Source organism: Rattus rattus, chromosome 2 (assembly GCF_011064425.1).
Source record: "Rattus rattus isolate New Zealand chromosome 2, Rrattus_CSIRO_v1, whole genome shotgun sequence".
NCBI lineage: Eukaryota > Metazoa > Chordata > Mammalia > Rodentia > Muridae > Rattus > Rattus rattus.
The window spans coordinates 197,058,068-197,072,327 of NC_046155.1; the positions used below are offsets into that span (position 1 = coordinate 197,058,068).

Consider the following 14,260-nt stretch of genomic DNA (forward strand, 5'->3'; position numbering starts at 1 on the left):
GCCTCAAGAACCAGATAACAGGTGTGACCTTCATTTCTGAATTTTAGTTCAGAAATATATAGTCAGGTTGACAACTAACCATCTCAGTCACAACACAGGCTAGCCAAGTCTACAGAATTAACCATCATGGTACCCAAGAGTATTCCTTCGAGGCCATGCAATGGAAGAGGAGAAATGAAGCTTCCTGTCCTTATGTTTCTCTACCACCTGCGACTTCAAGCTTCACATGCTACCAGCAAACAAATGGATAGACGTCAGTAGTTTGAATGTGTCCCCTCTAAAATCCAGGTGATACTATGTCATATTAAGTATATATCATCACAACTAAGGTTTTAAGAGTCCCTTCTGAATGGACTAATGTATGTCAACTGTCAGACAACCAGAATCACTGCCCAGTTCCAATAATGTTTTCATACATTCAGTGTCTGAAATGAATGGAAAACTTGACATTTTACTCTTGCACATATCATATAGCACTCAGACACAATTCTACTTAAGTATATATCATTGTGTGGCAGAATTTATGATAAATACCAAACACCTCATTCAATGTCTAATAAATAGTTGCGATTTCTCTCCTTTCCCCTAGATGTGTTAGAATTGGCTTCTTCAAACTAAGATCCGATTATGTGCCTATCTAGTGGGCTTACCCCCTATCAGACTCCTAATCCCTTTTGTCAAGGCACTGCACTGGATTTTCATCTATGAAAACAAAACTAGATATTCTGATACTATGTGTTGTTTGACATTACGGGTCTTTAACACTTGAGGCTTGGCCAGTTTAAAGTACCTACATCTTTTCTTGTGACTTAGCACTCTTGTCACAAAAACTGTATTGAAAGAGGAAGGGTTTGACTGGCCCGTGCTGCTGTCTGTCTGACTGTGTGTATATATATCACTCAAAACTCAGCTTGTAATTGGCAGTATACGTTATACTGAAATTTAGTGCCTCACTATTTGAAAGGAAGTAACACAAAACCGTTAATGATAGGCAAGGATTTTTAAGCTACCTACAGTGCTTAACACAAACTAGGTCATATGAACAGTATACCTTCTAATCTCATGAAAGGTTTTTTTACATTTAAAATGTGTGTATTAATCTGCCTTTTATATGCATAGGTGTTTTTCATGAATGGATGTTTGTCCACTATATGCCTACAGTACCCATGAAGGCCAGATTAGGGTATATGATCCCCTGGGACTGTAGATAGAAACAGTTGTGCGTTGCTCAGAGAGTACTGGGAATGGAACTCAGGTTCTCTGAAAGAGCAGTCATTGGTCTTTACTGAGCCATCTCTCCAGCCCTTTATTTTGCAGTTGTTGGGTTTTGGGGCTTCTTGGATCTCCCTACCCCCACCCCTAGACTTTTTCTGTAGTAGTCCTGGAACTCATTTTGTAGAACAAGCTGGCCTCTGCCTCCTGAGTGCTAGGATTAAAGGAGCCGTATTTTACATTTTTTAAGAAGTTGCTGAATAGCTTCCATTTTTTTTAAATGTTTTTTTTTAAGATTTATTTATTTTATTTACAGATGGTTGTGAGCCACCATGTGGTTGCTGGGAATTGAACTCAGGACCTCTGGAAGAGCAGTCAGTGCTCTTAACCACTGAGCCATCTCTCCAGCCCCCAGCTGAATACCTTTCAAAAACCCATACAACTCAAGACTGGCCATTCAACTATATTCAGAGCCTCCCATATTTTATTTCTGCTTTAGACTTAACACTGCAATTATATTAAGTAATTACAATTTACCTAATCTCTTCTTGATCTGAAAGACAAAAGTTAAGATGGATTGTGAAGAATGTTAAACGTTTGATTTCACTGGGTAGTGATGGTGCAGTCTTTGGACACAGAGGCAGGCAGATCTCTTAAGATTGAGGCCAGCCTGGTCTACATAGTGAGTTTCAGGACAGACAAGACTACATAGACCCAGTCTCAAAAAGAACAAAACAAAATAAAACAAAACAAAACACAATATTGGATTCCATTCTATTAACAAGAGAAAACTGTCTCCCTTATCCCTGGGAAGAGAAAGAGGTGTGAGACCTGTGGATTACAGGTCAAAAAGAGCTTTAGATCGAATTTTAAACTACCTGTGTATTAGGATATCAGAGCTATTTAGAAAGGAACCATCCAAAGCTTATGTGACTATTTCAACAATATAAGCATAAAATGTGTCAGGAGCCTTAGGGTGCCGCTCAATGGCACCATGTGTGCTTACGACCATATCGAAGGTTTCAGCTCAATACTCAGGACTGCACAAACAATACATTTAAAAAATAAGATACCATTGAGTGCATTATCAGCCCATGCAGAGTAGCTGGCAGATTTCCATCTGTGAACTCACTAAGTGATCCCTAGTTGTTCAAATGTGATTTGGAAGTCAATAAGCAGTTAAGGTAGAGCAGTGTAATAATAGCTACAGAAACCTAATAGAACCGTGACGTGCTGAGATCCCTGGAGTGGTTTACACAGCCATCTCATTATTAGCCATGCACTTTTCCCTACCTGCCTAAACCTAGAAACTCAAACTCTACTTGCCTCTGCAGGTAGGTGTCAAGGTCCATCCCAAAGGATACTTTACTCTCAAGACAAGTCATGACACCTTTATCTGTACCCCACAACACTTGTCCATATGCTGTGGTCTGAATGTGTCCTCCCCAGTTGAAGAACTGAAAACGTAATCCCAACACAGTGAGTGGTATGTGGTCCTACACCTGGAAGGTGTTCAAAGTTTGTAGACATGGGATTAAACACAAGATTCCAAGTTTGCCCTTACCTTTTTTTTTTTTTTTTTTTTTTTTTTTTTCGAGCTGGGGACCAACCCAGGGCCTTAGCTTGCTAGGCAAGCGCCTACCACTGAGCTAAATCCCAACCCTTGCCCTTACCTCTTAAGTCCCCTGAGGCCCTACATCCAGAAGTCATCTCCAGGCATCAAGCAGCTCTCATCCCACACCAGTGCCTTTTTCCTCACCTTCCTAAGTTCTAGGACTCAGGGAAGTTTCCACTATAGAAATTACTATGATACTGCTATATGCAGTATAAAACAAACCAAAATACCTAAGAAGAAACATTTGCTGCGACATAGTAAATTTCCTGGTTGATTTCTATCCCAAATTTGTATGCTTAATAAAGGAATGAAAAGGCAAAGTTACAGAATAGGGTGAAAATAAACAAAGTCTCATAGTAATAATGGCCTAACTTGCATTTTTTAAAAAGATTTTATTTATTTTATGTACGTGACTACACTGTTGCTGTCTTCAGATACACCAGAAGAGGGCATCAGATCACTCTATAGATGGTTGTGAGCCACCATGTGGTTGCTGGGATTTGAACTCAGGACCTCTGGAAGAGCAGCCAGTGCTCTTAACCTCTGAGCCATCTCTCCAGCCCTTGTATTTTTTTTTTTTAAACCTTTTGGTAGGATGATCCCTTATGATTCTGGACAGTGGTGAGTCTCAGCACTCCAGCACTTTACAATTCTTTTATTTTTCATTATATTTTATTCATAAACGAATATTCAGAGATTTTTGTATTCATGAATCAAGCGCACAGACAGTAAGCACAGGGCAGGCTGCATGTCTCATTTCTGTATACCTCAATGTCTTGTCTGCACTAAGTTTGCAAAAGAATTTGAAGGGATGAAAGCAATTTTTTTGTACTTCATATTTCACCCAAGAGGAGAAGAACATAAACATGACATGAATGGGCATGAGAAGATTGGCACCTAGTGAAATGCAGAATGGCCCTCTCTGTCTCATCGAGGGAGAGATTCACAAGTGCCCGGGAGCCGGGTAGGAGCATCAGTTAATACTAAGCTCAAGTACCATTTAAAGCCAATGAATAATTGACCTGGCGAACTGACAAGGACTTTGACAAATGATTGCAGCATGTAAGAAAATATGCTTGCCTCCCTGTAGAAATTTGAGTTTTTCCAACAACCCATCAGCCACTTTCTTCAGGAAGGGAAAAGGTGCTGAAGAGTACTTTCAGGCTATAGTGAAGAACCAAAGGTTACATTCCAGGCGCTCAGTTGTTTACTAATCTTGCCTTCCCATCTCACATGTCCAACTCTGCATAAGTAAATAAAAGATGATAAGGAGTCTCCAAGGTCAAGCCAAGTAGAAGCAGGAATGTGTACTATCAACAATCAAGATTCCAGCAAATATCACTCCCTGGCACAACAGAAAGAAGTGCATGGGCTTTTGAACTCCGCACTCAAGTCTTGCTGAAAGGAATCTGGTTCATTTTGCTCTCAAGAATATCTCCCACTACTACCAGGAGGTTTCGAAAGTTTGTGCACTCTCTTGACTAGCTCTGAAACCACAGTGAGATCTTAGACTTCTAAGCACAATCAATATAAAGTGAAAATACTGCTAGGATTACTTAAGAATGGCAAGCTAATAGTAAGCTTTTTCTTGTCACTCCTCAGCAATGTGACAGGTGTCCATTGCCTCTAAAACCCAAGTCCATTATTAATAGTACACACAATTCAATGCACAAGTGGTCTGCATTTAGTATTATTTCACATCCGGGAGTATATTTCACATGCACAAAGATCTCCCTGGTACAGCATTTAAAACTGTCTATTTATTTTCCTTTTTCAAGACAAGGTTTCTCTGTGTTGCCCTCTCTGTTTGGAAACTAGGTTTTCTGGCTCCTGAGTGTGTGTGTGTGTGTGTGTGTGTGTGTGTGTGTGTGTGTGTGTGTGTGTGTGTGTATGCCACCACACTGGACCATGCAGCATTTTAATATCCATTCAGCAAATTACTCCAGCTAAAATCCATAACAATCTACAAATACCACAAGATCTAGCTTCTGACTCCCCCACCCTTCTTGATGAGTTCTAAGCACTTTTTTTTAATGTCGTTCTTTGTGAGGTCAATTCAGTTCAGCTGATGTTTCAAAGTCTCAGACTTAACTAACCATTCAAGATTCTCATGCTATGTCTCTATTGACAGTTCTTTTAACACTCAGGTTAGTATCGTTCATTTACTGAAAATTTTGATTGCCAAATTTCTTCTCATTAGTATATAAACTTCCTGAAAGACAGGGCTTGAGTCTTTTCAGCCATTTTTACTTAGAGGCTCAGTTCTCGGGTACAGGAAAAGCTGCCAAGATTTTGGTAAGCAACACCATTCACATCCCCCCCCCTTTTTTTTTTGAACTCAAAAACGGATTTATTTTCAAAGCTATCATAAGCCTAAATTTTAGTTTCAAACCCAGCCCCCACGGCCTAGCTAGAGCATCTACTCTGCCGTGCTCATCCAACCCTCAGACCGATACTACACTGGCCTCCTGAGCCAGGGACCTGGAGGTTACACATCACTCTTTTACGCAACGCTTTCACACTGAAAGAGGCAGAGTTGAGGCCAATCTAGGACCACTGGGAGAATTCCCACCACAAACCTCAGAGCACAGGAACCCCTCCCTTCCAGAAAGAAAAAAGCTGGTTTAGTACCTGGAACAGCTACATGCCAAACTGTCACACAAAGCTACCTGTTGCTTCCAACCGAACTCCCCCTTGGGAAAGTCCTGAACCGTACACTGAGTCCGATCTGAGAGTTGTTTAGCTCCAACAAATATGCACAGTACCCTGCCTCGTAACCATTGTGCTGATTTTGCCCCAATTGTTTGAATTCTGTCCCAATTCTTTTCAAGGTATATAATCCCCTGTTAAAATCTGCTCAGGGTCGTCTCCCCTTGAAGTGGGAGGGCTAGACATGTTGGAATTAAACTCCTCTTGCTATTATATTACATTGATCGCTGCCTCCGTGAGTCTTAAAGAGGTCCTGGAAGAGGTTCAACTTGGACCTCAAAAAAAACGTGAAAAAGCCAGAAAACTAGGAATAAACAAAAAGATTTTAGATAAAAACTAGATCCACCCAGCATTTGTATGGCTTAGTCTAATCTTAGTTCCGCCTTACACAGGAGCTACGCGGAACACTAACAGAAAGTCACATACTCTTGCAGAAAAGCAAGAGGGAAATGGCAAGTGGAGGGGGTTGGCCTATCTTGGACAGAGCATCCTGTAGCTTTGAAGCTCAGTATTCTGAATAAGAGTCCGGTGTATTGTCACCACTTAGACACAAATTCAAGGCGTGCACTGCTCAGCATCATTAGTGGTGCACTACAGGTCACCAAAAAACTTATTAATATTTTCACTCCCTCCCTTGCTACAAAAATATCCACGTAGTCAGGGCCCTCCACCCCAAAGAAACAGGAGTCTGACTTATTTAGGACTTATTAGGGGGAACAGGTCGGCTGTTTCCTGAGTCTAGTCAACAAAAGAACACGTAAAACAAAAGACATTAACACTTGTAAGAACTCTTGGTGGTTGAAAACCTAAAAGAAAGCAATGGCCAGGTACTAGGCCACGCCCACAGCCTCCGGAAGGCGCCAAGCCAAGGGACGCCGGGGTCCTGCTGCGCGCCGTCCCGGGGGCAAGGGCAGATCTCCGGCCGTCACCTGTCCCGCCCCGCTAGTCCACCCCGCCCGGAGGGAACCGCCAGGTCCCTAGCGCGCAGGCGCCAACCCGCCAACACTGCAGCTGCCGCAGTGCAGCACGCAAGCGTAGGCGCTCCAGGCAGGGGGTGGAGCCAATTTAGGAGGGAGAGTAGAGCGCGCCTAAATCCTAGAGAGGCGGGTCCGGAGCCTGGGGAAGGGCCTGTTTTCCGGAAGGTGTGGACGTAGGGTGGCGGGTTTGCAGCTCAGCAAACTCTCTCGTAACAGATGATGGAGGAAGACCCGGGCCCTGTCTGTACTCATCACAGACCTTCAGGCAGAAGTCGGAGCTGCCCCCAGGACATGAGGACTCCCGGGAGGCCGGTTCGCGGGATAATGGGGGGAGGGCAGCGTGGCGGGTATACGCAGGCACCCCGCCACCTTCGCAGGCCACGCCTACACGGGGGATTCTTGCCAACTCTCAGCATCTTAGGGGAGGCATGCATCTGGGTGTGGGAGGGGCCCAGGCTCCAGGGCTGGCTCCGCCCCCGCGCCCTCCTATTGGGCAACCGAGGGCGTCCTCTCAGGCCGCCTGCCTATTGGCACGCGCGTGCAAACGCCGCGCCCCATTGGTCTGTTCTGCTTTGGGCACGAAATTCAAAGATTTTAAAAGTACCAGCTGGCGCCTTTTAAGAGCTACAGCTCGGCGCCGCGGCTGGCCACCTCTCTCTTGTGGTCGCCGCCACCTCACCTGCATTGGAACCCAAGTTTTCCGGCATGAGCCGGCGCGCCTGCGGTGATCTCTCCCGGCCGTCCTCCTGTCTCTGCCCTCTTGACGCGCGGACGACCGTGGACGGTGAGTGTGAAGTGGGCATAGTGGGAAGCCCCACTCTGTGGCCGCAGCCTCAGAGACGGGGTGCTTGCAGATTACAGGGTTCCGGGCCTCAGGCGACCTCCCAGACCCGGGCTGTGGAGGCTGGGGGCGCGGGGCGCGGGGCGCGGGTGGCTGGTGCTGAGTGGGACAGATGTGGTCGGCCTTGCATGGGGACCTACCATCCCATCCCACCCCGAGACTCCGAACCCGGGACGTGCAAGGTAGTGGCTTCTGCGCGCCGGATTCCACCCCCTGCCTGGGCGCCAAATGCCCCCTCCTCTCCCCTCCCCCACTCCTGTCCAGGCTGTGACAGGACTGCGGGACCCCAGGCTGACCAGATGGCCCCATCTCTAGCCCCTACACCCCCCACTTCACAGCTTTCAACTACCTCACGTCCAAACTCAGTCTCCTAAACTTTTTGCCCTCAGAGTCCTGGCTGGAGAGCGCGGGAGATTGAGCTCCGCGCTTATCTCCCGCCTTCCCTCGTGCACCGCGCCCTCGGGGCACCTCCCACCACCGACCCCCTCAGCATTTTTAGGGGCTCCTTCCTACCTCCCGCCAAATGTAAAGACCTCCCTACCCCCGCCTGCCCACTGTACCAAATGGAAAAATATTTATTTTCTCCCCTTTTTTGCCTCTTCTCAATAAGTCTCAAGGCCAGGAGTCGGCAGGGGAGGGTTTTAAAAAGCGCCTTTTTGCCCCCAAAACCATGAATTTGCCTGTAGTGTTTAGCTGATGAAAGAATATCAGAGTGGTTGTTTAATTTTCCTGTGTTTTGAAGAATTAATGGTCACTTGTTCCAAATCTTGGGTGGGAGCAAAGAAAAACCGGTTGCTTATTTTTTTTAAATCTCTTGGGGCATCTCAAAGAAAGATGCATCGGTTTTACCCTAGACGTTTTCGAAACTGAAGGAAAAAGACAATTCTAAATATAACTTCGATAATCTTCCTTCATCAGAAAAGGAATTAAGTTTTGAGGGGAAGAAACTGCTAGCTTAGCAGAATGTGTTTGTAAAGGGTTACCTGAATCTCCCTTTAAAAATCAGAAATTTAATGGTTTTACGATGGGCTTCTTTTGCTCAACTTTCCTTTCCAGGAAATGCTTACTGCCCCCAAGTCCCCTCCCCCACTTGGTTTACAGCCTTGAAGAAAGTTTAAAAAATAATAATTAGTACATTTAAATATTTTTCAAAGTAGGCTTTAAGGTTTTCTCTTGACTTATAGTTTCAGTTACCTTCCCTCACCCTTAAGTAAAGGGATGGTGTTCGACCTCGGCCACATGGCTGGGTACTGATACTGAAACCTAGGTAACATATGGAGAAGCTAAGAAACGTTAACACCAGCTTTAATTTCAGTATTTAATATGGAGTGTAAAGCCTATATCTAGAAGTTAAATGAGAGGTCAGCACTTTATAACTATCAACCTTTCCCCACTCCCGGGATTGGCCAAGGGGTGCTATCTTGAGTTCTAAAACAATGAAATAATGAAATATTTTTCCTTTTATCTGTAAGTTCATTTTAAGGACAGACACCCTCCCTCCCCCAATCTAATAGAATGAGCTGATCAGAAAACTCATCAGATTTTTTCGTTTGAAGTTTTGCCTCCTAGTTTTGTACTTGGGTGGAATTTATCTTGATTTGCAATGTAAGAAATGCCAACAAGTTTGCCTTACTGTGACTAACTAGATTTTTAAGAAGCTACTTTCAATTAGATCACTTAATATAGTTTTGTTTTCTTTCCCATTTTGTGGATGGAAAAACCAAGGCCAGATTTTTGTGGTTAAGTGGTGAATGAAATGGTAAGACTAGATGTGTGCCTCACATTTGTTTGATTGGGGGGGGTGGCTATGGAATTTGTTAATCTCCCTTTATGTCTGCTCAACAACATAAACAGAATACAAAATATTTCCTTTTGTTTAGGAGCACTTAGTTGATCTTTGGAAGCCTGTTGCTCTAAGATGGATTTAGCTATTTTATATATGTACTTTTTCCCCAGATTTTTTTTTTTTAAGATTTATTTATTTATTATATATAAGTACACTGTTGCTGTCTTCAGACACCAGAAGAGGGCATCAGATCCCATTACAGATGGTTGTGAGCCACCATGTGGTTGCTAGGAATTGAACTCATGACCTCTGGAAGAGCAGTCAGTGCTCTTAACCGCTGAGCCATCTCTCCAGCCCCTTTCCCCAGATTTTTATCTTCTGATACTTTTCTCTAATTTAGAAAACCAAAAAAGAGAGAATCCTGTAGTCTGGAAAAGTTTTTAAAAAATGCTTAAACAAAATGTGAAATGCAGTCCCAGGCCAACTGGAATAGCTCATGAGTGCAAGAGTTAGAGCAGTGTGGGCCAAAGATCAGCACTGTAAGCGTAGGCGAAGAGCATCTCCACACTAGCTCTGATGCCAGAGCTGCCCACTATGGTTTTCTTGCTCCTGCAAGTCCTCTGTGTCTTGCAGAAATGAGGAAGTGCATCTCATGTCAGAGGCACTGACTAAGGGGGGTCATGAAAGTGGCAGCTAGGGTGAATGTGCGTGCCACCTGTGCCTAGTCACATGAAGGTAGAAGAAAACCAACTAAATCCCGTTGTCCTCTGACCACTTGTGCATCTTGACTCTCGGCATACCCACACAGAAGAATCAAATGGGGGGAGAGGGGACTTAGTTCATTAGTTCAAAGAAAGCCTGTGGAAATGGTAGCTAGATGGGATGTGGCATCCTGAAACAGTGTCATGTATGGGCTTTAGTTTGTAGTATTGGGTTAATGTCCTGTCTGTTGGCACATGCACACCATGGTAATGGGAAGTACCCATTTCTGGTGCTGGGTATGTATATAAGGGCTGTGATACTGTAACACCCTGGGTTCAGTCCCCAGCAAGAGGTTAGGGATCAAGTTAGCACAAAAGTGATTTTTATTCTGTTTCATGTGTTCTTTTTGTAGGTTGTAAAGAAGAAAGCCCTGTTCTTTCGGTTACCATGAAGTGTTTTAATTGCAACCCTGATCTTTTGGAGCTTGAGGTGGTGAAGACTGAGGACAGTGGGAGGGAAGGTTCCTACAGTCCTGTGTGTTTGGAACCTTCCTGTGACAATTGTGTTGGAAACCATGAAAGATTGTCTTTTGTCGAATCACCAATTGTGGGACATGATAACAAGGAAAATCAACGTGTACAAAATATACTAGATAGTTCAAAGGAAGTGGAAGAGCTGGAGGCCAGCAGACTGTATGAGGACAGCGGCTACTCATCATTCATACAGAGTGACAGTGACGATGGCATCCTTATCCTGGAGAATTTCAGAAACAGTTCCCAGGCCCATCTGCTGCTGTCATCGCAGAGCCCAGACCAGCATCCCAACAAAAACCTGCTGCCTGCCCTGCATTTTCAAAGAGTGGTTTGCTCAACATTAAAAAAGAATGGCAAGCGAAACTCTAAAGTGGATCAAGAAATGCTGAAGGAAGTTATTGCCAGCGGAAACATTACACTGCAAAATATAATTGGCAAAAAAATGGGCGTGGAACACCTAGATATCCTGGCTGAGCTCTCCCGGAGGGGATGTATGCACCTGTTAGCTAATATTTTCATGAAGCTCAGCGGCATGGACTTAATAAAGTGAGTTTGATTGCAGTGCTGACTTTAAATGCGTGGTTGACATTTGAAGTGGATGAAAATCTGCATCCTGTCTTTTCAGTTTGAATTTCGTACTCTTGCCATTAGTATTCTATCCTGCATTATCTGACTAGCTGAAATGAAACGGGTGGCTATTTTGGTTTCTGTTATTTCCTGGTTTCTGTATTCTGCATTGTGAAGTGTACCATTTCAGTTGTGTGTAATAGATTTTTTTCAAAATTGGTTACAAGTAGTCTAGTGTCCTATGAAACAACTAAGGTAGAGGTCCACACACTGTACCAGTGTAAAATTGTTTATCCCAATAGGTACTCAAAAAAAATGGGTACAAGTTTGGTGGGAGCGTTTAAGAAACTTTGGCCCTTTACTAATAACTAATAACTAGGCTCCTTCATACCTAAAGCTTAATCTACTCGGTTTCAGGACTTAGTCGGCCAGTGTAGTTTGTAGCCATTCGCTTCTGTTCTCTGTTGGACTTAGACCTTTGTCTCCTTTGTTTTTTAGTTTGTCTAAAGTGAGCAGAATTTGGAAGAAGATACTAGAAAGCGATAAAGGAGCATTCCAGCAATACAGCAAAGCCATGCAGAGAGTCATTGTAAGTCTTTCAAAATGCTGTTTTCTTAAGCTGCCAGAGGTAGAGACAAATGCTTGTAAATGCCTTAAATTCATGTACAGGTCTTCTGTAAAATTCATTAATAAGCCTATGTTTAAAAAATTCTACTTTGTGTGACTTGGAAACACTTTAGTGTGTGGACTGATTTACAAACCACTGTTGAAAAATTGGTAACGTGTTTATCAGTTACCAGAAAAATAATGAATTATCAGCACACTGAAGATTCTTACTGTAGAGAGTGATTAAACCTTCCTAATGCTGTAACCTTTTAGTAACCTTTTAATAGACTTCCTCCTATGATGAGCCAACTATAAAATTATTTCTGTTGCTACTTCATAACTGTAATTTTGCTACTGATATGAACTGTAATGAAAATATGCAGGATATGTGAATTGACCCCTGAAAAAAGGGCTATTTGACACACCACAGAGTGGTCACAAGCAACTGGTAGAGAACTGCTGGTATAGAGGAAGAGTTTAATTTTCTGAAGTACTTGGTAATTGTGATATTTTTGGCAGTTGATCATTATGTGACTGAAATGCACCCATAAGGCAGGGTTGTGGCAAGCATCTATAATCTTGGAATGCTGCAGCCTTGAGAAGTTTTAAGGACAGCCTGAGCTACATCATGAAACCCTCTCAAAACCTAAAATGTGTTTGTTAACTGACTGCTGCCATCTACTGGTAGTGGGAAGAATGACCACTTGTTCTGAGGACAGAATTTTAGTCTTGACCTTGGCTAGTTTAAAAGGCTCCTTGAATTCCTAATAGGCTTTTCTGATTCACACTTTGAGTGGGTCTGTTTTGGAGTGTTTCTGTGCACAGCTCTGTCCAGGGCAGGGCGCTAGTATTGCATTCCTGCAAACGTAATGAGTACAAAAAAATTTAAAATCTCTTTTTAAACTTTCGATCAGGAAAGCAATAAGTTGTCACTACATGCTTCAACCAGAGGATATGTCGTGGGCAGAACTGCACTAACCTGTGTTCAAAAGTCATCGACCTGGGCACCTCCCAAAAAAGATGTTCAACCCAGTCAACGTGGTCAGAGGGGTTCTGTCTACAGCCGGCACAATGAGTTCCTGGAGGTAACTGTCTTTAGAAATGAGGAGTACATATAGAAATACAGCTTCATACGACAGTTTGGCACTGTCTGGTATCTAGTGTCTGCTATTAAATTAGTTGACATGATGATGTTGTTTGGGTTTATAGTAAACATTTTATAGTTGCTACTGTCAAAAGGAGAACAGTTGGATAAAAGGTATTCCTTTTAGAAGTTAAGGCCTCCTACTCTGAACCCATTGGGTGATATATTCTAAAATGTCTATATTGGAAGCATGGCTGCCCTTCCTGGTTTAGTTAACATTCATTCGGGACACTAAAATTCATGTATGAATTTTTTTTTTCTTTTAGGTGGCAAAGACATTGAAAAACAACGAAAGCCTCAAAGCCTGTGTTCGCTGTAATTTCCCTGCAAAATATGACCATTATTTAGAGCGAGCAGTCTGCAAACGGGAAAGTTGTAAATTCGAATATTGTACAAAGTGTCTGTGTGCTTACCATAACAACAAAGACTGTTTGAATAGCAAGAACCTAAAAGCCAGCTGCAAAATGGGTCCTTTGCCTGGAACTAAAAAGAGTAAAAAGAACTTACAAAGATTGTGACCTTTTAGTCAGTCAACTGCAGATTGTAAGGGCTACTTTTTAAAGAAAAGAAAAGAAATCCGATTTTAACTTAAAGTAAACGTAATGTTGATGCCTTTTGTGAATGGAGGACATACAGCCTCTTAAAATAATCACAGCTTAATGCTTAAAAAATTAATTGTCCATAATACACCAAGATTGACTTATGCAAAATTTATTTTATCTATTTGTAGTTACATGCTAAGACAAAATTGATTGGACTTTTTGGCAAGGGAAGTCTGGATTTTTTATGGAGTCTTGAAAACAGATGTGCTTCAGTGTTAGCCTCTGAGACACGTTTTACCAAATTTGTATTATGTGCCTATCAACTTGAGTCTGTCAATTTAAATGTTTGTCAGTATGAGCTTTTCAGTGTTAAATATCCTTTGTAGAGTCCTGTTTATTTCTGAAGTCTATTTTAATGTTTTTATGTCTGTAAATATCTTTTTATGTACCAAAGAAAATAAATAATTTTGTTTTGTTACGATAATCTTGTCAGAGGTTTAGTGATGTGTGCCGTTTGATTTTATGAATGTGTTTGCCCTGGAAATAAGTGCATTAAGCTGTGGAGGGAATTGGGTGATCACAGAGGGGCTTGCCATATCCTCGCTGAGTTCTCTTCCAGTATCTTTTCTTGCTAGTCATACAGACTTGTAGATAAACATCTTAGTTGAAGCAGCAACTCCTTAAAACAATGAAGGGCCCCTGAGTTAATCATCCACCAGCAAAAACATGAGGGTATTTTCTGTCTCCACAATACCTATCGCCACAGGGAGCCTAGGGGACATTTAGTGCCAGCTCTGCTTGTTCAAGGAGTGGGCCAATCTGTGGTGCTGGTTTAGTGGTCTCTGTCAGTCACCTTATGCTTATGAGAATTCTGTCCTTCAGTTCGGTCCATATCAAGGTGGGAACATGGCAGCATCCAGGCAGGCCTGGTGCAGGGAGCTGAGTTCTACATCTTCATCTGAAGGCTGTTATCAGAATACTAACTTGCAGGCAGCTAGTACAAGAGTCTTAAAGCCCACGCCCATA

The 14,260-nt window shown here is 42.9% G+C and overlaps 1 protein-coding gene across 1 annotated transcript; it reads left to right on the forward strand.

The window, feature by feature from the left end:
• Positions 1–6,609: 6,609 nt before the first annotated feature.
• Positions 6,610–13,718, forward strand: Fbxo5 (F-box protein 5). Its single transcript, XM_032894783.1, has 5 exons — positions 6,610–7,297; positions 10,255–10,921; positions 11,441–11,531; positions 12,463–12,633; positions 12,959–13,718. Exons 1-5 carry the CDS (start codon positions 7,219–7,221, stop codon positions 13,208–13,210), a joined length of 1,260 nt encoding a protein of 419 aa, XP_032750674.1. The 5' UTR covers positions 6,610–7,218; the 3' UTR covers positions 13,211–13,718.
• Positions 13,719–14,260: the final 542 nt, after the last annotated feature.

Bases quoted from the DNA above. Each gene is read 5' to 3' on its own strand.
- Fbxo5 (XM_032894783.1), top strand. From the start codon at position 7,219: ATGAGCCGGCGCGCCTGCGGTGATCTCTCCCGGCCGTCCTCCTGTCTC. The intron at 7,298-10,254 runs GTGAGTGTGAAG...TTCTTTTTGTAG, and splicing joins CGCGCGGACGACCGTGGACG to GTTGTAAAGAAGAAAGCCCT. The intron at 10,922-11,440 runs GTGAGTTTGATT...TTTGTTTTTTAG, and splicing joins AGCGGCATGGACTTAATAAA to TTTGTCTAAAGTGAGCAGAA.